A 27406-nucleotide genomic window follows, 5' to 3' on the forward strand; every position below is an offset into this window, starting at 1 on the left:
CTAATCAAGCTTGATATTTCACTTGGATGCAGCTCCATCACTGCTCTCTGCATTAATGGTGGGGGTGGAAGGGAAATAGAACCAAGAGCTAAGAGAAACAGATAAGTATGAGAGAAAAAATGTGTGAAGCTTGCTGGGCAGACTGGATGGGCCATTTGGTCTTCTTCTGCCGTCATTTCTATGTTTCTATGTTTCAATCACCGGGGTTTGGCTCTTTTGGCGCTCAAGCCATTCGAGCAGAGCTTTCAGGGGCCCACCCTACGTAGGGAAGCCTTGGTACATCCCACTGTCTGGACTGATCCACGGTACTACAGGAACGAAAATTAGCAGGTAAGGAATAATTTTCTTTTCCCTGTACATACCCGGATCAGTCCAGACGCCCTCCCTAAGATTATATGGGGTTGTTTCTTAGCTGTGGGTGCATCTATTCCTGACACATAATGTTACATGGTTCTCTTTGCAAGTTCTCTTTATTGTTCGCTTGTTTTTTTCTACCGCTTTTCTAGTTGCACAGTTCTGATTGTACATGATCCATCCAATGCTTTCTCTATGCTTTCATATTCTGAATACTGAAGGGACGCAGAGGGTGCACCTGCTTATATAGGAGCCGTCCTTTCAAGTTTCTCTCTGGTTCCATCTGCTGGACGGGGGACATAACCCACTGTCTGGACTGATCCGTGGTACTACAGGGACGAAAATTAGCAGGTAAGGAATAATTTTCTTTTATTAAAACCTATTTCTAGGCTGGCCCACTGGTTTAATAACAGCTCTGGACGTAGCCATGAGGCAGGCAAGGCTTCTGTTTTTCAGGCTGGCTGGGGATACTGTAGAGGTCGTGCACAGAGCTGTTGCAGGGAGAGCAGCTTAGCCATTGCACAATGGTGACACGTGGTGGCCTGACATAGAGGGTGCATGTGATTCAGGTTTGAGAGGGAGATGAAGCCGAGGACCATTGCTGTGAGAGGTGGGCTGAGTTGGGAAAAGGATGTAAAATAAGAGAAATACCACCTGGTAGTTGCAAATGTAAGCTTATGGCACCATAGCCAGCAGAGGCAGGTTCTGATTGATCTGGAAGGACAGAACTGCCAGGCAAAAATAACTATTTCCAGATAGCTGAAACGTTTTATTTCTAAATCGTACAATAATAGGCATAAAGATCCTGTGGTACTGGTGAAGGCACATTCTGATTGTAAGTTTCTCTGTCTTTTAATGGAAAGGCGGAGGCTCTGTGGAGCAGCTGGAAGTTTGTTACAGAGTAAAGGAGCGTGAATCCTTACGTGAACGCACTGGGAGGGAACCGCGCCGGTTTCCATGAGTAAAGCAGCGTGAATCCTTACGTGCACGCGCTGGGAGGGAGCTGCGCTGGTTTCCATGAGTAAAGGAGCGTGAATCCTTACGTGCAAGCGCTGGGAGGTAGCTCTGCTGGTTTCCATGAGTAAAGGAGCATGAATCCTTACGTGCACGCACTGGGAGGGAGCTCTGCTGGTTTCCATGAGTAAAGCAGCGTGAATCCTTACGTGCACGCACTGGGAGGTAGCTCTGCTGGTTTCCATGAGTAAAGGAGCGTGAATCCTTACGTGCACGCGCTGGGAGGTAGCTCTGCTGGTTTCCATGAGTAAAGGAGCGTGAATCCTTACGTGCACGCACTGGGAGGTAGCTCTGCTGGTTTCCATGAGTAAAGCAGCGTTAATCCTTACGTGCACGCACTGGGAGGGAGCCGCGCCGGTTTCCATGAGTAAAGGAGTGTGAATCCTTACGTGCACGCGCTGGGAGGGAGCTCTGCTGGTTTCCAGGAGTAAAGCAGCGTGAATCCTTACGTGCACGCGCTGGGAGGTAGCTCTGCTGGTTTCCATGAGTAAAGCAGCGTGAATCCTTACGTGCACGCGCTGGGAGGTAGCTCTGCTGGTTTCCATGAGTAAAGCAGCATGAATCCTTACGTGCACGCACTGGGAGGTAGCTCTGCTGGTTTCCATGAGTAAAGCAGCATGAATCCTTACGTGCACGCACTGGGAGGGAGCCGCGCTGGTTTCCATGAGTAAAGGAGCGTGAATCCTTACGTGCACGCACTGGGAGGGAGCCGCGCCGGTTTCCAGGAGTAAGGAGCGTGAATCCTTACGTGCACGCACTGGGAGGTAGCTCTGCTGGTTTCCATGAGTAAAGGAGCGTGAATCCTTACGTGCACGCACTGGGAGGCAGCCCCGCCGGTTTCCATGAGTAAAGCAGCGTGAATCCTTACGTGCACGCACTGGGAGGTAGCTCTGCCGGTTTCCAGGAGTAAAGCAGCGTGAATCCTTACGTGCACGCGCTGGGAGGTAGCTCTGCCGGTTTCCATGAGTAAAGGAGCGTGAATCCTTACGTGCACGCGCTGGGAGGTAGCTCTGCCGGTTTCCATGAGTAAAGGAGCGTGAATCCTTACGTGCACGCGCTGGGAGGGAGCTCTGCCGGTTTCCATGAGTAAAGGAGCGTGAATCCTTACGTGCACGCGCTGGGAGGGAGCTCTGCCGGTTTCCATGAGTAAAGGAGCGTGAATCCTTACGTGCACGCGCTGGGAGGTAGCTCTGCCGGTTTCCAGGAGTAAAGGAGAGTGAATCCTTACGTGCACGCGCTGGGAGGTAGCTCTGCCGGTTTCCATGAGTAAAGGAGCGTGAATCCTTACGTGCACGCGCTGGGAGGTAGCTCTGCCGGTTTCCAGGAGTAAAGGAGCGTGAATCCTTACTTGCACGCGCTGGGAGGTAGCTCTGCCGGTTTCCATGAGTAAAGGAGCGTGAATCCTTACGTGCACGCGCTGGGAGGTAGCTCTGCCGGTTTCCATGAGTAAAGGAGCGTGAATCCTTACGTGCACGCGCTGGGAGGTAGCTCTGCTGGTTTCCATGAGTAAAGGAGCGTGAATCCTTACGTGCACGCGCTGGGAGGTAGCTCTGCCGGTTTCCATGAGTAAAGGAGCGTGAATCCTTACGTGCACGCGCTGGGAGGTAGCTCTGCCGGTTTCCATGAGTAAAGGAGCGTGAATCCTTACGTGCACGCGCTGGGAGGGAGCTCTGCCGGTTTCCATGAGTAAAGGAGCGTGAATCCTTACGTGCACGCGCTGGGAGGTAGCTCTGCCGGTTTCCATGAGTAAAGCAGCATGAATCCTTACGTGCACGCACTGGGAGGTAGCTCTGCCGGTTTCCATGAGTAAAGCAGCGTGAATCCTTACGTGCACGCACTGGGAGGTAGCTCTGCTGGTTTCCATGAGTAAAGGAGCGTGAATCCTTGCGTGCACGCACTGGGAGGGAGCTGCGCTGGTTTCCATGTCCTTCCTTTCTGACTTGTTATAGCCATTCTCTTACCCTAGTTGGGGTGATTAATTCTTTATTATTTAATATTTTCTGAAGGTTTTTTGAGATATGGCTGATATGAAATTTAGATTTTAGTCTGAGCCCTAAAGGGGTGAATTTAACTCTCCTGCTCAGATTGGTATGGAGAATTAATACTGTATAACCAGCACTGAAAGAGAAGTCAGAATTCCCATTCCTAGTTCTTTTTTGTTGGGGGAACAACATTGACTCTTCACATTTCATGTATCCTACTGTTTTTCTTGACTGTTTTACTTGATTTTTCTTTTACCAGGTGATTTATCCGCTGACAGAAATTTATCCTGATTCTGGTAAGTGCAGCAGCCAGAAATGTAGGCATCTGAGCACATTTGTGAATCTGTATAACATGTACATTGTAGGCCTGCATGTCTGCACTCAGGTATCTGTGCTTTATGTGCAGGGTACATGTCTACATTATAGATGAAGTCCTGGCCCTTTCAAACTGCTAGCACATTTGTGAATCTGTATAACATGTACATTGTAGGCCTGCATGTCTGCACTCAGGTATCTGTGCTTTATGTGCAGGGTACATGTCTACATTATAGATGAAGTCCTGGTCCTTTCAAACTGCTAGCACATTTGTGAATCCGTATAACATGTACATTGTAGGCCTGCATGTCTGCACTCAGGTATCTGTGCTTTATGTGCAGGGTACATGTCTACATTATAGATGAAGTCCTGGTCCTTTCAAACTGCTAGCACATTTGTGAATCCGTATAACATGTACATTGTAGGCCTGCATGTCTGCACTCAGGTATCTGTGCTATATGTGCAGGGTACATGTCTACATTATAGATGAAGTCCTGGTCCTTTCAAACTGCTAGCACATTTGTGAATCCGTATAACATGTACATTGTAGGCCTGCATGTCTGCACTCAGGTATCTGTGCTTTATGTGCAGGGTACATGTCTACATTATAGATGAAGTCCTGACCCTTTCAAACTGCTAGCACATTTGTGAATCCATATAACATGTACATTGTAGGCCTGCATGTCTGCACTCAGGTATCTGTGCTTTATGTGCAGGGTACATGTCTACATTATAGATGAAGTCCTGGCCCTTTCAAACTGCTAGCACATTTGTGAATCCGTATAACATGTACATTGTAGGCCTGCATGTCTGCACTCAGGTATCTGTGCTTTATGTGCAGGGTACATGTCTACATTATAGATGAAGTCCTGACCCTTTCAAACTGCTAGCACATTTGTGAATCCGTATAACATGTACATTGTAGGCCTGCATGTCTGCACTCAGGTATCTGTGCTTTATGTGCAGGGTACATGTCTACATTATAGATGAAGTCCTGGTCCTTTCAAACTGCTAGCACATTTGTGAATCCGTATAACATGTACATTGTAGGCCTGCATGTCTGCACTCAGGTATCTGTGCTTTATGTGCAGGGTACATGTCTACATTATAGATGAAGTCCTGGCCCTTTCAAACTGCTAGCACATTTGTGAATCCGTATAACATGTACATTGTAGGCCTGCATGTCTGCACTCAGGTATCTGTGCTTTATGTGCAGGGTACATGTCTACATTATAGATGAAGTCCTGGTCCTTTCAAACTGCTAGCACATTTGTGAATCCGTATAACATGTACATTGTAGGCCTGCATGTCTGCACTCAGGTATCTGTGCTTTATGTGCAGGGTACATGTCTACATTATAGATGAAGTCCTGGCCCTTTCAAACTGCTAGCACATTTGTGAATCCGTATAACATGTACATTGTAGGCCTGCATGTCTGCACTCAGGTATCTGTGCTATATGTGCAGGGTACATGTCTACATTATAGATGAAGTCCTGGCCCTTTCAAACTGCTAGCACATTTGTGAATCCGTATAACATGTACATTGTAGGCCTGCATGTCTGCACTCAGGTATCTGTGCTTTATGTGCAGGGTACATGTCTACATTATAGATGAAGTCCTGGCCCTTTCAAACTGCTAGCCGTCTGCCATTTCCCCACAATTACTTGCAGAAAAGTGGGAATTGTAATTATTGGGAAATTTCAGCAATATCGGAGGGGGAAAGGTCTACGAGTAAGTTGTAGCTGAAATGTTTGTTGGACAAACTTAGTACATTGTGAGGAGGTTCCATTACAGTGCTGGTGAACAAGGATGGGGACTGGGAGGGAGGTAAAAAAATATCTGGCAGCTACAGGAGAGCATTTTAGTCTTGAATGTCTTATGTTCTTAAATGATTTTGAAGTTCCCTTTTAGTACCACCATTGATCATTGATGTAGTAGTCTGCTCTAAAACTTGTTCCCCCACAAGTGTCATCAGAACATAAATGGTGTCATACTGGGTCAAATCAAGGTCCACTGAGCCAGCCTCCTGTCCCTGACTTGAGTCGCAAATACCTGGCGGATTCCAAAAAAATTGAGGCAATCCTTGTTCACTCCCAGAGTTTAGCAGTGGCTTTTATAAATGTGTCTGCCAGGCTGGATTAGCGCAAGGCTTCTGGAAACTAAGCTTTCTGTCTGCAAGAGTGGATGGCCTGCATCTCTAGCAAGCACCTGGCAGTTCCCAAACAGTGCACCTGTTTCTTGGTGCCACTCCCTAAGGTAAGTGGTGGCTTTCTCCAAGTCTTTCTGGCTAAGAATTGTTTATTAACTTTTCTTTAGGAACTTGTCCAAAACCTGTTAATCTCAGCTGTGCTAAATGCCTTGACCATATCCTTTGGCAACAAATTAAATAACTTACAGGCCGATACAGTAAAGCATGGCCGTGATTACCCCGTTTCTAACCCGCTTTGTACCCGCAATTTGGCCGCGTAAGTCCAACCCGCGATTCACTATCCCTTTTAACCCATCCTTACTGCTTCTTTAAATCAACGGGAAACCCTTTCCACCCGCGGCATGTATATGATATGTAAACGATCGGATTAGCTATTCCCTCCCATACAGTAACGTGCACCCCGACTATCTCCTTTTTAACCTGCAGTTTAGCCGCGTCTTTAACCTGCTAAATTACCACCTACCCTTACCCCTGCATTAGAGGGTAGGCGGTAAAGTTTGCCCGTGAAATTTCACGGGCAAACTTTCCCCCAGCTCCCGCTCACCTGCCCTGGCCGCGTCCATGGGTGCCTGTCTCCCGTATGGGCCCGCGCTGACAGGGACATTGACTCACAAATGTCCCTTCACTTTCTCTTTCAGCATGCCTTCTCCCGCTTTGGCTCACAACCCTTCACTCTCTCCTCCAGCATTCCTTCTTCCGCTTTGGCTCATGTTGTCCCTTCATTTTCTCTTTCAGCATTCCTTCTCCCACTTCAGCAGCCCTGGGCGGATCGGGCGCTCTCCGCGAGGCAGCTTCCAGCAGCCCCCGCCAGCGAAGATGCATGAACGTACGCCTGTACTTCCAATTTGGGTGCTCAAGGCACCTTCGCTGGCTTGAGCGCCCAAATGGGATGTACAGGCGGTGCGAGCTCATCATGCCAAAAAATTGCACCGGCAGGCAACTGGAAGATTGCCAGAGCGGCGGAGCCAGGGCCGGGGGGGGTGTGCGCGGGAGGGGGCAGGGCGGGGTGGCGGCTCCCCTACCTTTCCTGCATGCGGGGCAGCTCCGGCTCACCTGCCTGCCTGCCTCCCTCCATTCCGCCGCTCACTGCCTCCCCAGCACCATCTTGCAGCTTGTGACGTCACCCCTGACCCTTGAGCGCCCAAACGCCGGCGAAGGTGCATGAACGCACGTCCAATTTGGGCGCTCAAGCAGCGAAGGCGCATGAGCGCACCTCTGTGCGTGGAGCCAGGGCCGGGGGGGGGGGGGGGGTGGTGTGTGTGTACGCTTGTGTTTCTGGTGTCTCCGTGCGCATACAAGGAAAAACGACAGGCAGTGCACGACATGTTGCGGCGTCTTCTAGCCCTGGGAGCCATTACCTCTGTTCCGTCAGGAGAACAGAGAAAAGGCCGATATTCCATCTATTTCGTGGTGCCCAACAAAGAGGGGACTTTCCGGCCCATTCTGGATTTAAAGAGAGTCAACAGATGCTTTTGTGTGCCTTGCTTCTGAATGGAGACTCTGCGGTCGGTTATTGCCTCTGTAAGAAAGGGCGAGTTTCTGGCATCGCTGGACCTGATGGAGGCATACCTGCATATCGGCATATGGAAGGCCCACCAGCGGTTTCTAAGGTTTTTCATCTCCGGTTATCATTATCAGTTTCAGGCTCTGCTGTTCGGACTTGCCACCGCTCCCAGGACTTTCACCAAGATAATGGTAGTGGTGGCAGTACAACTTTGCCAGGAAGGATTTTTAGTACCTCCATATCTGGATGACTGGTTGATTCGAGCCAAATCCGAGGAGCTCTGTCAGACGGCGATCCACAGGGTGCTGCAGCTTTTGAGATCGCTCGGTTGGGTGATCAACTTGGCCAAGAGTCATCTCATTCCCTCTCAGACCTTGGAATTTCTGGGGGCTCTATTCGACACACAGCAAGGGAAAGTTTTCCTGATGGTGGACTGCTTTACCAAGCTACAGGGTCAGGTTCGGGCCCTGTTGGCCAAACGTCTTCCCAGAGTGTGGGATTATCTGAGGTTCTTGGGGTCCATGACTTCCACTCTGGAACTCGTGCTGTAAGCCTTTGTGCATATGCATCCTTTACAATCAGCATTGCTATCCAGATGGAGTCCGGTTTCCAAACAGTTTCATCTGCCCCTACCGCTTCCGGAGTCGGCGAGGACCAGTCTTGAATGGTGGCTTTGCTCAGACAATTTGATGCAGTGAGTTTCACTGGTAATGCCCACGTGGACAATAGTAACTGCGGACGCCAGCCTATCCAGTTGGGGAGCAGTATATCTACCGAAATCGGTGCAGGGGCAATGGTCTCTGCAGGAGTCTCAGTGGTCCATCAATCACTTAGAGACCAGAGCGGCATTTCTGGCCTTACAAGCGTTCCTTCCTCTGGTTCAGGTGAAATCGGTCAGAATCCTGTCCGACAATGCTACCACGGTGGCGTGTATCAATCGCCAAGGAGGGACCAAAAGTCGACCAGTGGCGGAGAAAGCTCAGAGGCTGATAGGCTGGGCAGATCAGCACTTGTCCCACATCGCGGCATCTCACATATCGGGAGTCGAAAATGTGCAGGCGGACTTTCTCAGTCGGAATCCCCTCTATCCCGGAGAGTGGGAGCTGGCAGACAAGGCCTTTCGGCTCATTTGCAACAAGTGGGGCACTCCCTGTCTAGATCTGATGGCAACCTTCAAGAATGCCAAGGCCCCGAGGTTCTTCAGCAGGCGCAGGGAGAGAGGCGGCGAGGGCGTGGATGCTCTGGTGCTCCCCTGGCCGACTGACATGTTGGTTTATGCGGTTCCTCTGTGGCCACTCATTGGAAAGATACCCCTTGTTCATTGTAAATCGGTTCGATAAGACTTGTCTTGAGCATCGGTATATTAAAAGAACTTAAATAAATAAAAAAATAAATAAATACTCCGTCACATAGAACTTCCCCCGGCGGAGGTGATTTTGATAGCCCCGGAGTGGCTAAGGTGTCTATGATTTGCAGATCTGCTCAACCTAGCCGTGGGGGGGGGGGGGGGGGGGTCCTCTGCGTCTGCGGGACATCCTGGTTCTCCTTCATCAAGGCCCCATCTGTTTGGAAGACGCGGATCACGTCTGTCTAGCGGCATGGCTTTTGAGAGGCACCGGTTGAAAAGCAAGGATTATTCGGACGCGGTGGTCACTACCTTTTTAAGATCGCACAAGACATCTATGTCCTTACCTTATGCCAGGGTGTGGAAGATCTTTGAAGCCTGGTGCATTGAATGGGAGGTTGATCCTCTACGGGCGTCTCTTGCTGATATTTTGTGTTTTCTACAAGCTGGCCTAGCAAAAGGATTGTCGTGCAATTCTCTGAAGGTCCAGGCGGCTGCTCTTGGTTGTTTTCGGGGATCCATTCACTGACTGTCCTTGGTGACGCATCCGGATGTGGCGCGTTTCCTTCGAGGAGCAAAGCATTTGTAACCCCTGATCCGGCCACCTTGTCCTTCGTGGAGTCTGAATTTAGTCCTCACCACTTTGTGTGATCCGCCCTTTGAGCCTTTAAAAAGGGCGACCTTGAAGGACCTTACATTGAAGGTGGTGTTTCTGGTAGCTATTTCATCGGCTCAGAGGGTGTCAGAGCTTCAGGTGTTGTCTTGTAGGGAGCCATTCCTGTGGATTTCTGAGTCGGGAGTTTCCTTACGTACAGTCCCGTCTTTTCTTCCAAAGGTGGTTTCTTCCTTTCACCTGAATCAATCGGTGGAACTTCCATCGTTTGCAGCTTTAGATTGGGCGGATCCCCTCGTGCAAGACTTGCAAAGGTTGGATGTTCGTAGGGCGCTAATACAGTACCTAGAGGTTACAAACGCCTTTCGTTTGTCAGACCATCTTTTTGTGCTGTGGAGTAGTCCAAAGAGAGGCAATATGGCTTCTAAGACTATGATAGCTTGCTGGCTGAAGGAGGCTATCACCTCAGCTTATTTGCTGCGTGGAAAGCCCTCGCCGGTGGATGTCGGGCACATTCTACTAGAGGGCAGGCTGTATCCTGGGCAGAATGCCAACACATTTCACCTCAAGAGATTTGTAGAGCGGCTACGTGGAAGTCTTTACTCACGTTTGCGAGACGTTATCAGCTGGATGTCCATGCTCTGGATTTGGGGGGATTTGGAGAAGGAGTGCTCCGAGCAGGCCTCTCCGGGTCCCACCCTAGGTAAGTTAGCTCTGGTACATCCCAGGAATCTGGATTGATCCGCGTACGCACAGGGAAAGGAAAATTGGATCTTACCTGATAAAATACTACAGGAACAAAAATTATTTATTTATTTGTAAGCTTTTATATACCGAAGTTTAGCTAGAGGCCTTCACTCCGGTTTAGTACCACGGATCAGTCCAGAGTCCCGCCCCTTGGAGAGAGTCCGCTCAGTCGATATTTGTCTAGTTTGGGTCTGAAGATCAACCTTTTCACCCTGTTTAACAAGTTTGGGTCACAGTTGGGGTTAGTGATCCAGTTTTGAGTTGTTTTGGGTTTGAACCATTCTGCTTTGACATTGAGTAATACTGGCAGACTGTGGGTGGCACCTTGGTATATATGGCAGAGTCTGTCAAAACTTTTTGTCGCCAATCTGCTGGAGGGAAGGCAAAACCCAGGAATCTGGACTGATCCGTGGTACTACAGGAATGAAAATGATCAGGTAAGACCCAATTTTCCTTTAGAAGCTGGAGAATTACTGCCCACGCATTACGAAAGGTGGAAGGAAGGCAAAACGATTACTGGCATGGTTAAAAGGTGAGGTGAAAGAAGCTATTTTAGCCAAATAAACATCCTTCAAAACTTGGAAGAAGGATCCATCTGAAGAAAATAGGATAAAGCATAACAATTGTCAAGTTAAGTGTAAAATATTGATAAGACAGGTGAAGAGTGAATTTGAAAAGAAGTTGGCCGTAGAGCCAAAAACTCATAATAAAACTTTAAAAAAATATATCCGAAGCAAGAAACCTGTGAAGGGAGTCTGTTGGACCGTTAGATGACCAAGGGGTTAAAGGGGCTCTTAGGGAAGAATAGGCCATTGCAGAAAGACTAAATTAATTCTTTGCTTCCGTGTTTACTAATGAGGATGTTGGGGAGATACCAGTTCCGGAGATGGTTTTCAAGGGTGATGAGTCAGACGAACTGAACCAAATCACTGTGAACCTGGAAGATGTAGTAGGCCAGATTGACAAACTAAAGAGTAGCAAATCACCTGGACCGGATGGTAAGCATCCTAGGGTACTGAAGGAACTCGAAAATGAAATTTCTGATCTATTAGTTAAAATTTGTAACTTATCATTAAAATCATCCATTGTACCCGAAGACTGGAGGGTGGCCAATGTAACCCCAATATTTAAAAAGGGCTCTGGGGCGATCCGGGAAACTATAGACCAGTGAGCCTGACTTCAGTGCCGGGAAAAATAGTGGAAACTATTCTCAAGATCAAAATCATTTTACATATTTATTTATTTATTTATTTATTTATTTATGGTTTTTTATACCGATGTTCGAAGGACATCACATCAGTTTACGTGTAACAGGTGTAGAAGCAAAACATAAATTAGAAACTGTGCAGTACATAAAACGGAACATAAGGCAAATTAACAAGGTAGAACTGGATAAGAAGAAAATAGATATATAACATTATACCATTATGACATTATAAACTTGGAATTTACAGAGTCAATATATACAGCTTTGTGGTTGTCAAGGGCAGAGAGAGGGGGAGGTGGGTTATGTGTAAGCTTGTTTAAAAAGCCATGTTTAGTTGTTTTTTTTAATTTGTGGGAACAGGGTTTCAGCCGCAGGTCCGTTGGCATATCATTTCAATTTGAGGGTCCTGCTATAGATAGTGCTCTTTCTTTTGCGCGGGGGGGTTTAATGAGGGGGATATGTAATGAGCCGTTTTATGCGGATCTGGTGGGTCTAATGGAGGTGTGGAAGTGAAGGGAGTCATTGAGCCAGTGAACATCATGGTTATGTAGTGTCTTATGTATGATAGATTCTTATAGTGAATTCTGACTGAGATTGGGAGCCAGTGGAGATCTCTAAGAACGGGGGTGGCTTCCATTGAGCATATAGAAAGACACGGTTTAATGGAACACAATCAACATGGATTTACTCAAGGGAAGTCTTGCCTAAGAAATCTGCTTCATTTTTTTGAAGGAGTTAATAAACATGTGGATAAAGGTGAACCAGTAGATGTAGTGTATTTGGATTTTCAGAAGGCGTTTGACAAAGTCCCTCATGAGAGGCTTCTAAGAAAACTAAAAAGTCATGGGATAGGAGGCGATGTCCTTTCGTGGATTACAAACTGGTTAAAAGACAGGAAACAGAGAGTAGGATTAAAAGGTCAATTTTCTCAGTGTAAAAGGGTAAACAGTGGAATGCCTCAGGGATCTGTACTTGGACCGGTGCTTTTCAATACATTTATAAATGATCTAGAAAGGAATACGACGAGTGAGGTTATCAGATTTGCGGATGATACAAAATTATTCAGAGTAGTTAAATCACAAGCGGATTATGATATATTACAGGAGGACCCTGCAAGACTGGAAGATTGAGCATCCAAATGGCAGATGAAATTTAATGTGGACAAGTGCAAGGTGATGCACATAGGGAAAAATAACCCTTCCTGTAGATACACGATGTTAGGTTTCATATTAGGAGCTACCACACAGGGAAAAGATCTAGGCATCATAGTGGATAATACTTTAAAATCGTCGGCTCAGTGTGCTGCAGCAATCAAAAAAGCAAACAGAATGTTGGGAATTATTAGAAAGGGAATGGTTAATAAAACGGAAAATGTCATAATGCCTCTGTATCACTCTATGGTGAGACCGCACCTTGAATACTGTGTACAATTCTGGTCGCCGCATCTGAAAAAAGATATAGTTGCGATGGAGAAGGTACAGAGAAGGGCAACCAAAATGATAAATGGGATGGAACAGCTCCCCTATGAGGAAAGGCTGAAGAGGTTAGGGCTATTCAGCTTGGAGAAGAGACGGCTGAGGGGGGATATGATAGAGGTCTTTAAAATCATGAGAGGTCTTGAATGAGTAGATGTGAATCGGTTATTTACTCTTTCGGGTAATAGAATGACTAGGGGACACTCCATGAAGTTAGCAAGTAGCACATTTAAGACTAATCGGAGAAATTTATTTTTCACTCAATGCACAATTAAGCTCTGGAATTTGTTGCCAGAGGATGTGGTTAGTGCTGTTAGTGTAGCTGGGTTCAAAAAAGGTTTGGATAAGTTCTTGGAGGAGAAGTCCATTAATGGCTATTAATCAAGTTGACTTAGGGAATGGCCACTGCTATTAATTGCATCAGTAGCATGGGATCTTCTTAGTGTTTGGGTACCTGCCAGGTTCTTGTAGCCTGGATTGGCCACTGTTGGAAACAGGATGCTGGGCTTGATGGACTCTTTGGTCTGACCCAGCATGGCAATTTCTTATGTTCTTATTTAAACAAGCATCTGTTCAGTCTTTGATAAACCATCCACAGGGTGAAATAAGAGATTTACAAAATTATAGACCCATTTCTTCTATTTCATTTCCAGCAAAAGTTATTGAATGTGCTGTGCTTCAACAATTACAACAGTTTTTAGATGATAATCAAACACTTGATGCTTTTCAGTTTGGATTTCATAAAAAAAACAGCACAGAGTTCTTGCTGAGATGTTATTTAGATATTATTCATTGAGGATTTGATAAAGGTATCAACTATTTGCTGATTATTTTTTTAATTTAAATTTTATTAACTTTTCATATTCAGTACAAAAAACAGAACTGTTGTACAATACATATTAGTAATTAATAAACAGTTGTTGAAACATTCACTATGGTCAAATCTCGTACATCAGATGCAAAGATCTGCTTTGCATTTCCCCTTCCCCTTCCCCTGTTCCCAATCCCACCCCCCCTTTCCTACTTGTACATCTTGCTTTCTTCCAGGCTATGGTACTAACTCCAGGAACTTTCATCACAGTCCGATGATGTGAAAGCTTGATACAAAAGTTCATTGTCGGTAGACTGCTGAGCGTCGAGCTCCACTTCAAATTCCAAGATACTCTGTGCAGTACGCTATGTTACACAATATAATACGTAATAGCATATCCTGAGAAGCTCTTCAAGCCCTATATCTCACCCCCCGCATTATGAAATACATTTGCCCCAGAGTTCCACAATAAATATATAGGGTAACCTATTGGAGATAACATTTGGGCTATAGTGCCTAGACTTTTATAAGCTCATCTGCAGAGAGGTGGCCATACCTTAAGATGGAAGGCCACCCGATCATGTTGTATCGCTGTCAGGTAATCGAGGCGACGATGGGACTGTAGTTTGGTCTCCACGTCCTGCAGAATTGGTACATCTGCAGATTTCCAGTGCTGGGCAATTATAGTGCGAGATGCTATCATGATATACATACATAACATCTGTTGGTATTTATTTAACTCCTCTATAGGGGCATTTAGTAAGGCTGATTAGCATCAATGATAGGGACACCTGGAATAAGTGATTAATCCACTGTGTGATAGCTTGCCAAAAGGGGGGAAATCTTTATACATTCCCACCAAATATGAAAGAATGAGCCAGTAGCGCCTTATTTATTTAGTTATTTATTTAACTCTTTTCTATACCGACATTCATGATAAAATCATATCATATCGGTTCACATGGAACAGGAGTGTTGTAACATTAATATTGAAGAGTAAGAAAAGTTACAATAAAACAAGGTTATGTGAACTTGGAAACAGAAACGTGCCGGAGATAGAGGTATAAAGTTGTAAAACTTAACAAGGCTATACTGGTTGTACTTTGGGTCAGATATAAGGCACTCTATATATATAAAACTTATATACAATAATTTTTTTTATTTATTTGCACATTTTTCTATACCGACCATCATCAGAGATATCATGCCGGTTTAAAATTAACTAGGGATAACGAAGTAGGAAGATAGCAGTTACAAAAAACAGGGTAAAAAAACTGGGGGGTGCGAGAGTAAAGGCTCACGGGAAGAAGAGTAGCAGGCAAGAGGATAGATGACCTTAATACGTAGGAACAGATAAAGATGTACAACAGCCGACAAAGCTGTTGTGTGGTTACAGTAACAAATGTTAACAGACAGTATACATACAGTACATTACAGTGGTTACAGTAAGAAATGTTGGCAGACAGTAGACAAATTTACAGGAGAGTACTTCCATATTTAAGTTGGGAGGTAACTTGTGAAGTAATAAAACAGAATATTTAGAAGTATAGCATCCTAACGCAGTATCAGGTATACAAAGTAAAAGCTTAATAAATACAGCAAGATTTGAGAGTCTAGTATTTGAGAGTCCCTAACACGGTATCAGGTATACAATCATGAATCTGGCTAACAAATAATGGGGGGAGGGATTAGCAGGGGGGTGAGGGGTGACTGTCTAGGATCAAGAAAGTTAGGAGGGGGGAAGGGGAAGGGGTAGAGATAGAAGAGAAAAGGGTTATGGGAAGGCTTGTTGGAACAACCAGGTCTTGAGTTTTTTCCTAAATGTCACCAGGCAGGATTCCTGTCTGAGGTCTGGAAGCATGGTATTCCAGATGGCTGGCCCCGCTGTTGAGAAGGCTCATTCTCTGGTGGATGTACGAGTGGTGGATTTGGTGGTGGGGGCGAGCAGGGTTCCTTTATAAGCCTCTCTTATAGGTCTTGTAGAAGTGTGCAGTCTTGGCGGGATATGAAGGTCGAGTGAGTGCTGGTTGTGTATGGTTTTGTGAATAATGGTGAGGGTCTTATGTAGGATTCTGAAAGCTTATGGGGAGCCAGTGTAGATTCCTGAGGATGGGTATGATGTGATCTCCTTGGTTGTGTTTGTCAGAATTCTGGTGGCCGCATTCTGAAGCATCTGAAGGGGTTTGGTGGTAGAGACGGGGAGACCCAATAGGAGGGCGTTGCAGTAGTCTATCTTGGAAAATAGAGTGGCCTGGAGGACCGTCCTGAAGTCATGGAAATGGAAGAGTGGTTTAAGTCTTTTTAGAATTTGTAGAAACAGTCCTTGGTTGTATTGATGATGAATTTCTTTAAGTTCAGACGGTTGTCTAGTATCACTCCGAGGTCTCTTACTTGGGTGACCATGGTGATGGAAGGGGTCGGCAGTGAAAATTCAATGTGATCAGGGGAGATGAGGAGGAATTCGGTCTTGGCTGAGTTTAGGACTAGATTTAGGATGGTGAGGAGGAGGTTATTAGAGTGGAGGCAGCTTTCCCAGAACTTGAGTGTTTTGGGTAGGGATTATGTTATAGGGATCAGAATCTGCATGTCATCGGCGTATAGGAAATGCTTTAGTTTTAGGTTAGATAGCAGCTGGCAGAGGGGCAGAAGGTAGATATTAAAGAGAGTGGGGGAAAGTGAAGAGCCTTGAGGTACTCCTAGGGATGATTTGATGCTGGAGGATTCTTTGTTGTTTATTTTGACTTTATAGTGTCTATTGTTGAGGAATGACTCAAACCATTTGAGGACAGTTCCAGAAATACCAATGTCTGATAGACGATTTAGTAAGAGAGTGTGATTCACTGTATCGAACGCGGCAGAGATGTCAAGAAGTATTAGTAGGAAGGAGTGTCTTTTGTCTAGGCCCATAATAAGGTAATCTGTGAGTGAGATTTATTTATTTATTTTAATTTTTTCTATACCGGCATTCGTGAGGGTATCACATCATGCCGGTTTACAATAAACAGTGGAGTGAAAAGAGGAACAATGAACGAAATAAATAATAGGTGCTAAACATAAAATAGTTAGTTACAATAAAACAGGGATGAGTACAACTGGGAGCAAGAGGAAAAATGAAATGAAAGGAACTTTAACATGGTATATTAACTGAAGTATGAGATAAGGAGGGATTCGGTATTTAAAGATTTACGGAAACCGTATTGAGTTGGATAGAGAATTTTGTGATTGTCTAGGTAGTCAGAGAGTTGGGTGTTGACCAGTCTCTCCATGAGTTTGGCAATAAAAGGCAGATTGGAAATTGGATGGAAGTTGGTAGGATCTCTGGGGTCTAGGTTCGGTTTCTTCAGTAGAGGTTTCAGGGTAGCGAGTTTTAGTGCATCTGGGATGATTCCTTGCGATAAGGAACAGTTTATAATATCCGCCAAAGGCTTGGAGATAGTGTCTGGAATAGATATAAGTAGTTTTGTCGGGATGTGGTCGGAAGGGTGGGTGGAGGGTTTCAATTTCTTTAGGATGGACTCGATCTCCAGGGAGGACATAAGTTCGAAGGAGTCAAGATTATCTCCAGTGTAAGATGAGGTGGCAAATGGAAGGGGAGATAAAGTGGTGTTGGGGGAGAGAAGTGTTAAGAGGTTGGAGATTTTTTTCTGAAAGAAGGTTGCGAGTTAAGAACATAAGAACATAAGAAAATGCCATACTGGGTCAGACCAAGGGTCCATCAAGCCCAGCATCCTGTTTCCAACAGTGGCCAATCCAGGCCATAAGAACCTGGCAAGTACCCAAAAACTAAGTCTATTCCATGTAACCATTGCTAATGGCAGTGGCTATTCTCTAAGTGTACTTAATAGCAGGTAATGGACTTCTCCTCCAAGAACTTATCCAATCCTTTTTTAAACACAGCTATACTAACTGCTTATCCAATCCTTTTTTAAACACAGCTATACTGTGTTCATTGGCCTTAGTTTGGGCTTGGTTGTCAGGGAAGGCCGGGGCGGATAGTTTCGTGAGTTCTGAAACGTATGAAAACAGAGCCTTGGCATCGAATTGGAGGTCATGAATTCTTCGGGCATAGAAGTCTTTTTGTTGGTAAAATGGAACTCCTGTAGCAGTGGAGGGAGGATTTGTAGGCAGTCAGTGTATTGGGGCATGGGGCCTTGCGCCATTTGTATTCCTTGTGTCTAAGTTCTTGTTTTAGTTTCTGTAGTTCAGGGGTGAACCAAGGTTGTTTTTTCTTAAGGGCTGGATTGATTTCTTTCGCCGACGAGGGGCATATTTTGTTGGCTATCGATTTGGTGATATTGTACCAGGAAGATAAGGCTGAGTTGGGGTTTAGTGATATCTAGCTTATGAAGTTCTTTGGTGAGATGATCGCTGAGGTCATCTAAGGAGCAAGGTTTCCTGAAGTGAATAGTGGTTTGGGGGAGGGGGGGGAATCTGACTTTCTTTCACTGAGAGGGTGGTGGATATCAGCGAGTGGTCTGACCAGGGGACTGGGGTGCAGTCAGGAGAAATAGTGTGAGTGAGGCCAGAGTTTGTGAAGATAAGATCTAGGGTATGGCCAGCTTTATGGTTAAACTTGTTAATGATTTGTTTAAAACCCATGGCCCTGAGGGAGGTGAGAGAGGTTTCGCAGTTAGAGGAGGGCGGCGTTGAATCAACTTGGAGTTTAAACTCCCCCATACATCCCCTCCAGCACGTGGGGAGTATTGTAGGGAAAATCCGATGTAGTTTTTCAGGATCTAAATGCCATCAGTATAGCAATTTATAGCTATTTTCCTGCAGTCGTGCCGAGATAGAGCACTTATACTCTCTGAAAAATGGCCCCCCATAACTTAAGAGAAAGCGGCTCTCCTAGGTCCATTTCCCACTTTGAGATGTGACTAAAGCTGGAATTTTTGGCTACATTGAGCAGACGGTATAATTTTAAAACTCCTTTGGTTTGTGTGTCAGCTGTGAGGCACATATTCTCAAAGAGGGACTGGGACCCTCATAACTTCTGTTGACTACTAATCTTTTGAATAAAGTGCCTAACTTGCGCATATGCTAAGAAACTAGTCGAAGGTAGTGTATATGTAACCATTAACTGACTCATTGTCATTATATCACCCCTTTGGAAGAGGTGACCGATAGTAGTGATGCCCACTAGATGCCATGCCTGAAAAATCTCGGACTGATAGCCAATAGCAAATTTGTTATTATGATACAAATGAGTTTGGTAGTAATAGGAGTGTGCCCCCACTATCTTCCCCTTCCACTTATCCCAAGTCGCCAAGGTGGTCTTCAATGACCAAGGAATACATTTTGTATGTCACCATGTTTGGGTTGCCAAGGAAGTGCTCCTATGGGCATCTCCACAATAATAAATTGATTTGCTGTGACCCACTGCTTGGGGGTATGCACCCGGGCCATATCAATTACGGCTTTAATTTGAGCAGCCGCATAATAGGCTTGCAGGTCCGGCATTCCCAGTCCTCCCTGTCTTTTATCCTGGTATAAAATGCACCTTGCCATCCTAGGTGGCCGGCGATGCCAGATGAGGTCAAAAATTTTCTTTTGTGTTTTCCGCAGAAAAGCAGGTGGTAATAATATGGGTAAGGTGTTGAACAAGTATAAATACCGGGGTAAGATGTTCATTTTAATTATGGCAATGCGCCCTAGCCAATTGAATGAACCCTTATGCCATTTGTCTAAATCCTTTTTTATGGTTCTTGACAAAGGGACATAATTAAGATTGTAAAGCTCATTTAAATTGGCATTAATATGAATTCCCAAATACTTGAGTGACTTTTTGGCCCACCTAAAAGGAAAAGACTGGGTTATGTTTTGGACGTCTGAGTGGGTAAGGTTTACACTTAATAATTCAGATTTTTCAAAATTTACCTTGAACCCTGAATAGTGTTAGTTCATTCTCAACTCCTTTTAAAGACTGATTAGGGTCCGCTAAAGTAAACATGATGATATCTGTGAAGAGGGACAATTTAAAACTACAGTCCCCTAGTGGGATCCCAATATGGAAGAGGACTTCCAAATCCTGGCTGCAAAGGGTTCTAAAAAGAGGGCAAACATAAGCGGGGAGAGTGGGCATCCCTGTCGAGTCCCTCGGCCAATTTCAAACCTGTCCATATATCTCCCATTCACCTTGACCATGGCTTGTGGCTTATTATATAGCTGTGAGATCCATTGTAGAAAGAAGGAGCCAAAATTCATTTTGATCAAAGTTTGAAACAAAAAAGGCCAGTGGACCATATCAAAGGCCTTTTCTGCATCAATGGAAAGAAGTGCAACTGGTATATTCTCTCTCTTAGCCCACCATACTAAATCTAGAATCTTTCTCACATTATCTGCTGCCATTCGCTGGGGCACAAAACCCACCTGATCCGAATGGACTAGGGAAGGTAGGTATTATTTAATCTCAATGCTAATATCCTAGCCAATAGCATTAAGTCTTGATTAATTAAGGATATCGGCCTATATGAGCTGCATAAAGTGGGATCTCTGCCGTGTTTAGGTAACACTGTGATGCCAGCAGTGTTGGATTGGGCAAAGAAGACACCTCCTTCTTAAATGTGATTAAATAAGTCCACTAAATGGATAGTCAAACTCTCTGAGAGCACCTTGTAGAACTCTCCAGGGAGCCCATCCAAGCCAGGCGATTTGCCGTTTTTAAGAGATTTAATCGCTAATGTCGCTTCCTCTATGGTGATGGGGAGGACTAAGGCTTGTTGCTGTTCCAAGGATAACGGGAGGAACTCCATGGTAGCCAAATACTCTGTAATATCTGCGTCTTGAATTTTGGTATTAGAACTATATCGGTAAAGCACTTTCTGATATCCATGGGGTCCATAGTAATCTTGTCAGTAGTATCTTTTATTTTTGTAATAATACTTTGGGCTATTCGGGCTTTTAATTGGTGGGCCAAAAGTTTACCCGCCTTATCGCTTCCCTCAAAGTAGTTTTGCTTAACCCGTTCAAGATTATGGGTAATTTGATTATCATCTAATGTGCTTAATTTAAATCTGGTCTCAGTAAGTTGTTTATAAACTCTTGCAGATTGGGATCGAAAATAATGTTTAGTAAGTGAATCAATTGCTCCTAAAAGAGAGAGGCGGAGGCGTTCCCTTTCCTTCTTATCGGCCGCTGCTTTAGCAATATAGTGCCCTCTTATCACTGCTTTAGAGCATTCCCAAAGACAACTCTCTGAGGTTACTGTATTGTTGTTAAGCTGATAATATTCGCTTAGGTGAGCTGCGAGTTTCTGTACACATTTTTTTTGTTTAAGAAGGGAAGCATTAAGACACCAAAATGATTGCCCCCCATGGCCACCCTGAAGGGAAATATCTACCCAGACCATTCCATGATCAGACCATGTGATTGGTTTGATCTCACTCTTTTTAACCTGAGGGACTAAGCAAGTGTCTACCAACAGGAAGTCTATGTGAGAGTAAGAGTTATGTGTTTTAGAGTAGAAAGAATAGCTCTAGAAGTTGGGTTGCATTGGCGCCAGATAATCCTCTAGGTGCCTTGCTTTCATAATGTTGCTTAAGGCAGCTCTGGCCTTTTTCCCAGGTATGTTCTTTTTCTGGATGTTATGGTGGAAATTATCTAACTCCACATTAAGGGTAAGGTTGAAATCACCCCCCCCTCCACCCCCAAATTATATAGCCCTCCCCATGGTTATCTAATACTTGCTTAATCCTTGGTAGGAAGGTTGCTTGATCTTGATTAGAAGCATAAACTGATAATAATGAGTAGATATCCTTACCCAGTTTGATTTTAAGGAAAACAAATCTCCCTTTGTCATCTATTTATTTATTTATTTAATACTTTTTTATACCGACATTCATGATACAGATCATATCGTATCGGTTTACAAGGAACAGGGGGTTATAACATTAACCTTAACATTACTTGTGCTAGAGTATCATAAAGGATCGCCGAAGAAATTAATATTCCTGCCCCAGCATATCTATGATCTTTCCCTGCTGCTGCTAAGTACACATGTGGATATTCTGTAAAGGAGACCAGATGTTCATGTCTCTTGTGAATGAGTCTCTTGTAAAAAGGCCACTGTGATGTTCAACCTTTTCAGATCCCGCAGGAGTAAGTAATGTTTCTATATGTATTTAATCCCTTTACATTAAATGTAGCAATACGAATCATTTCTTATGTGGTTTGTGTTGGTGAAATAGCATAGAAGCAAAGGCTGATACAGCTGCTCAGTAGTCCCGCACCAGCCTGCACGTATGAGGGAGATTTGGCATGTAAAGTTCCCATCACAGCGTAGTACCATATATGTGCATTTGTTTTCCACCCTGTTACCCAGGGCTAAGTCCCCTCTCATTATAATCTGCTGTCCCTCCTCCACGGATTCCATCCCAGGGGAACACATCACCCAAGACAACCCGGCCCCCATCCCATCCCTCCCTCCCACCTTAAGGAAAACAAATCTCCCTTTGTCATCTATTAAACAGTAATTCGAACATTAAACTTTAAACATCATTACTCAAACCTAACTTCTGGTAAACAAATGCAACGCTTAGCTATACCTGCATCGCAAACTTGGTGAACAGTTTACAGATCAGTCTTGTGATAGAACGAAAAACTTTCCCTTTGCACAGTAGAGCTTGGAGTAAGGCCGGTTCAGCCCTTCTCTGAAAAGCTATCTTGAAATGGTGGCAGTTTGAGTTGCACGCCTCTTCAGTGGTTCTACCCATTGCCATTTTGAAGCTGCTGCCACCTGGGGTCTCGGAGATGCCTCTGCTTGGGAAGATGGAGGAAGATTTACGGCCGGCTTGCCAAAAAACTTCAGTAGCTTCCGTTGCATTTTTCAGCCAGTACGTTTTACTTTCTATTTGAAAAGCCAGAGCGAAGGGGAAGTTCCAGCGATATTTTATTTCTGCATGCTGCAACGTCTCGGTTACAGTCCTCAGTTCAAATCTCTTCTTTAAGGTACTTGCGGCTAAGTCTTGATAAACAGATACTTCAAAGGAGTTCCAGTCCCATTGCTTTTTCTTGCACGCTATGGCCAGGATGTTTTATTTCTGGGTATAACTATGAACATTTATTATAATATCCCGCGGCCTATTATCCCTGCGTGCCCCTAAAGCTTGATGTGCACGTTTGATTTTGATGATGGGAGCCTCTAGCTCCTCCGGTGTATCGGTCCCAGATGGTGTTTGTGTGAGAAGGAAGGAGCAGAAGGATCTTGCGGCAGCCATGCTGTCCATTACGACCCTCATGACGTTTGTGTCTTATGCTTGGGGCCTTCCCATGACGTCCAACGGTGCACTAGCTGTGCCCAGATGACTCCTAAAGGCCGCCGGGCCCGCTTAGATAAGATGGAACTCCTATTCAAATCGAAGAGCATCTCCCCGTCCACTCCGGCCAGGAGTACACCATCGACATCTTGGCGCCACCGAGACACCGGTAACCAGCCATCACCATCATCTTCACGCTCAAAGGCATCGATATCTTTGTCCCCGAGCATTGGGAAAAGCACAGTCATTGACATCAACATGAGCCTTCATCCGATGCTGGCATCGACGGAGCCACCGGCCAAGAAGTCCCAGGGAGAGGAGCCCCCATCCTCCTCTGGACCCGGGACAACGAGGCATTCCCCACTTGCACCGATGCTGGGAGCTGAGACTCCACAGATTCATGTGGACCCTCTGGCAACGCATACTCAGCCTCCAACCCTGGCCGCTGTGTTGCCAACAGCAGCCTTCCGGGAGGAACTGGACCAGATGGTCCAAGAGGCAGTACTTCAGGTGCTTCGAGGATTGCAGTCACCACTGGTGCTGACTCCCATACCGACACCTGATCCGGTGCATACCATGCTTGCTCCACTCCTCGAGCGATTTGATACCCTGATCGGTGCACTTCCATCGGTGCCCGTTCCTTCGATGCCATCGGCGCCTCCAAAGCCCGATTCCCTTGTCTTCGGACGAGGAACAACTTTTGCCGGAGCCGGTTCCAAGACCATCTGGTTTACTGCCACCCAGATGTCCATCGAAAACGCCGATGCCATCGCTGTCCTCTATGCCAGTTCCTCCTGTTTTGGTGCCTCCATCCTTCCCATCGGTGCCACCTCCAGATCCAGCTGGATTTAGACCTCTTCCTCCATATGAAGGCCCGCAGGGTGGAGGAGATCCACCATATGATCCGTGGGGTGATGATTCATCTGACACTCAGGACTCAGAAGAACTTCTGTCAGAGCCTTCACCCCAAGAAGAGCACCGCCACTCCCCTCCTGAAGACCTCGCATTTGCCAACTTCATTAAAGAGATGTCTGAAACCATCCCTTTTAAACTACAAATGGAGGAGGATGCCAGGCATAAAATGTTGGAGGTACTGCAGTTTGTTGATGCCCCCAAGGAAGTGATGGAGTCCCAGTGCACGAAGTGCTCCTCAACTTGTTACATCGTATCCAGGAACACCATAGGTACAGTTCCACCAGTGAACAAGAAAATTGACGCCACGTACCTTCTTCAGTCAGCTCCAGGGTTTCAGAAAAGCCAGCTGCCCCACTACTCCTAGGTAGTTGAGTCCGCTCAGAAGAAAGCCAAGCATTTCCGGCCTCATTCTTCTGCCTCTCCAGGTAAAGAGCAGAAGTCCTTGGATGCCTTCGGCTGAAGATTATTCCAGGGATCTATGCTAATGGCACGTATTGCAGCCTACTAGCTATACATGACTCAATTCTCAAGGAATCTTTGGAAACAACTCCAGGACTTCTCCGAGACACTATCGGAGGAATTTCAAGAAGGACTCACTGCGATCCTCCAAAAAGGACTTGATGCTGAAAAGCACAAAGTCAGGGCAGCATACAACATCTTTGAGACTGCCTCCAGAGTCTCAGCGGCGGGAATAAGCGCCAGATGTTGGGCATGGCTCAAATCCTCTGTCCTACGCCAGGAAGTCCAGGAAAGATTAGCAGACCTTCCATGCACAAGGGACAATTTGGCGACAAAATTCAGGAAACAGTAGCGGAACTCAAAGACCACCATGAGGCCTTGCGCCAGATGTCCACTGTTCCCTCGGACTTCTCATCTACCACCAAAAGGTCATTTAGATGAGAACCTAGGAGTCTATCCTATAAGCCACATAGGTATTACCCTCTTCCATCCTGTGCTCAACAGCCTAGACCCTCTCAAAGAGGTCAGCTTCGACAAAACAGGGTCCCAAAAGCCCAACCAGCAACGCAGACTGGTCCGGCATCGGGGTTTTGACTCCCTTCTAGGGAGTAGCAGTCAACCCCCACCTCCAACAACTTTTCCTGTGGGAGGCCGCCTGTGCCACTTTGCCAGGACATGGCACACAATTGCCACCGACCTATGGGTCCTTTCTGTGGTTGCCCACGGTTACCATTTAAACTTTCTCACATTACCACCGGACTCTCCACCACGTCCGGCGTGGAATCTAACCGACCATTCTCCACTTCTCGAGGTAGAACTCTCCATCCTCCTGCATTCCAATGTCGTGGAACCTGTTCCCTGACTGCAGCGAGGAAAAGGGTTCTACTCTCGATATTTTTTTATTCCAAAAATGTCAGGAGGCATACGTCCTATCCTGGACCTCTGTGCCCTAAACAAGCATCTCCGCAAGGAAAAGTTCAGAATGGTAACCTTGGGCACCATGCTCCCTCTCCTACAAAGGGGAGATTGGCTGTGCTCTCTAGGCCTTCAGGAGGCTTATGCCCACATAGCCATATACCCTCCTCATCGGAAATACCTCAGGTTCATGGTAGACCACAGTCATTAAATTAAACTCTGGAATTTGTTGCCAGAAGATGTGGTTAGTGCAGTTAGTATAGTGGTGTTTAAAAAAGGATTGGATAAGTTCTTGGAGGAGAAGTCAATTACCTGCTATTAAGTTCACTTAGAGAATAGCCACTGCCATTAGCAATGGTTACATGGAATAGACTTAGTTTTTGGGTACTTGCCAGGTTCTTATGGCCTGGATTGGCCACTGTTGGAAACAGGATGCTGGGCTTGATGGACCCTTGGTCTGACCCAGTATGGCATTTTCTTATGTTCTTATGTTCTTATTTCCAATACTGAGTGCTGCCGTTTGGCCTAGCATCAGCACCCCGTGTATTTATGAAATGCCTAGCAGTAGTAGCAGCTTACTTGCGACAACGCAGTATCCACGTCTATACTTATCTAGACGATTGCTACTCAGAGATCCATCCGAGGCGGTAGTTCTTCACTCCCTCCATTTTACCATCAGCCTACCACAATCCTTGGGGTTTCTCATAAACTATCCCAAGTCACATCTGACTCCGTCACAGACCCTGTCGTTCATTGGAGCAGATCTAAACACCATTCAAGCCAGTGTTCCTCCCGAAGGACCGAGCACGCACATTGTCAGCCTTAGCCAAAGAAGTACAGACTCACCGAACCACCACGGCTCGTCACCTGTTAACCTTGCTAGGTCACATGGCAACCACAGTTCACATTACCCCAATGGCTCGACTAGACATGAGAGTGACACAGTGGACTTTAAAGTCCAAATGGTTCCAATCACATCAAGATCTATCCCACATTGTCCATGTCACCAACCAGCTCCAATTTTCACTAGCATGGTGGATACAGGAGTCCAATCTTCTGATAGGACTACCTTTTCAATCTCCGGAACCTCAGATTACACTAACCGATGCCTCCAACCTGGGGTGGGGAGCTCATGTCAACAACCTGCAAACCCAGGGAACCTGGACCACAACAGAAGCATGACACCAGATACATTTTCTGGAGCTCAGGGCGATACGATATACCCTCTTCACTTTTCAGGATTGCCTATCCAACAAGGTAATCCTAGTCCAGTCAATTTATTTATTTATTTAATTAACTTCTTTTAATATACCGATGCTCAAGACAAAGTCTTATCGTACCGGTTTACAGCAGAACCAGGGGAAATCATTTAACTAGTAGAAAGAAAGTTACAATAAAACAGGGAGTATAAAATTCAGGATCTTTAAGAGAAGGATTAGTTTAACGTAACTTAACTAAAGAGGTAATGTACAATAACAAGGAACAGTTGATCTGCATAGGGTGCTGATTTAGCAGCTGATTTAGATGAGCAGTTTGAGCCCAAGCCGGAGTCAACCAGGTAGCGATGTGGTACCTAAACAAACAAGACGGCACAGGTCTCTTACCTGCTATGCCAAGAGGCGGCGCGGATCTGGGCCTGGGCTTCTCCCATTCCATGCTACTGAGAGCAACCTACCTGGCAGGTGTGGACAATGTGATGGCGGACAACATTATACATTATACATTAGAGACATTGTGGCTGTTTCAGACTATCAGCTCCAACATCAGTAACTGAATTAAGCAGTGGGAGAGCTGCACGCGATTACGTGAAAGGCTGGAAATTATGCAGCAGCAGCAGCAGATTAATTCTTATGTTCTTAATTATATACAGGCCGATTCAGTATTTAAATGAGGTCCGGTGCTAGAAACAGGCAAAAGGAGACACTAAGGACACTAGCGCGTCCCTAGTGCCTCCTTTTAGCCCGGAGCGGCGGCTGTCAGCGGGTTTGACAGCCGATGCTCAAGTTGGCCGGCATCGGTTCTCGAGCCAGCTGACAGCCACGGACTCGGACACCGGCAAAATTGAGCGTCCGGTTTTTGACCCAACAGCCGCGGGCCGACTTCAAATTTTTTTTTTTTTTTTTTTTACTCTTCGAGACCTCAGACTTAATATCGCCATGATATTAAGTCGGAGGGTGCACAGAAAAGCAGTTTTTACTGCTTTTCTATGCACTTTCCCGGTGCCCGAAGAAATTAGCGCCAACCTTTGGGTAGAAGCTAAAAAAAAATGTGCAGCTTGGCTGCACA

At 45.7% G+C, this 27406-nt stretch overlaps 1 protein-coding gene across 3 annotated transcripts in view; it reads left to right on the top strand.

Annotated features, from left to right (window-relative positions):
• The window catches only part of ABCD4 (ATP binding cassette subfamily D member 4), a 272156-nt gene that overhangs the window by 195091 nt on the left and 49659 nt on the right, over nt 1–27406 (top strand). For all 3 annotated transcript variants that reach the window (XM_029598440.1, XM_029598438.1, XM_029598439.1), the window contains exon 15: nt 3610–3646. In XM_029598440.1, the coding sequence (XP_029454300.1) occupies nt 3610–3646 (37 nt within the window). The remainder of the gene's footprint in view (nt 1–3609; nt 3647–27406) is intronic.

The sequence above is a fragment of the Rhinatrema bivittatum genome, chromosome 4 (genome assembly GCF_901001135.1).
Source record: "Rhinatrema bivittatum chromosome 4, aRhiBiv1.1, whole genome shotgun sequence".
NCBI lineage: Eukaryota > Metazoa > Chordata > Amphibia > Gymnophiona > Rhinatrematidae > Rhinatrema > Rhinatrema bivittatum.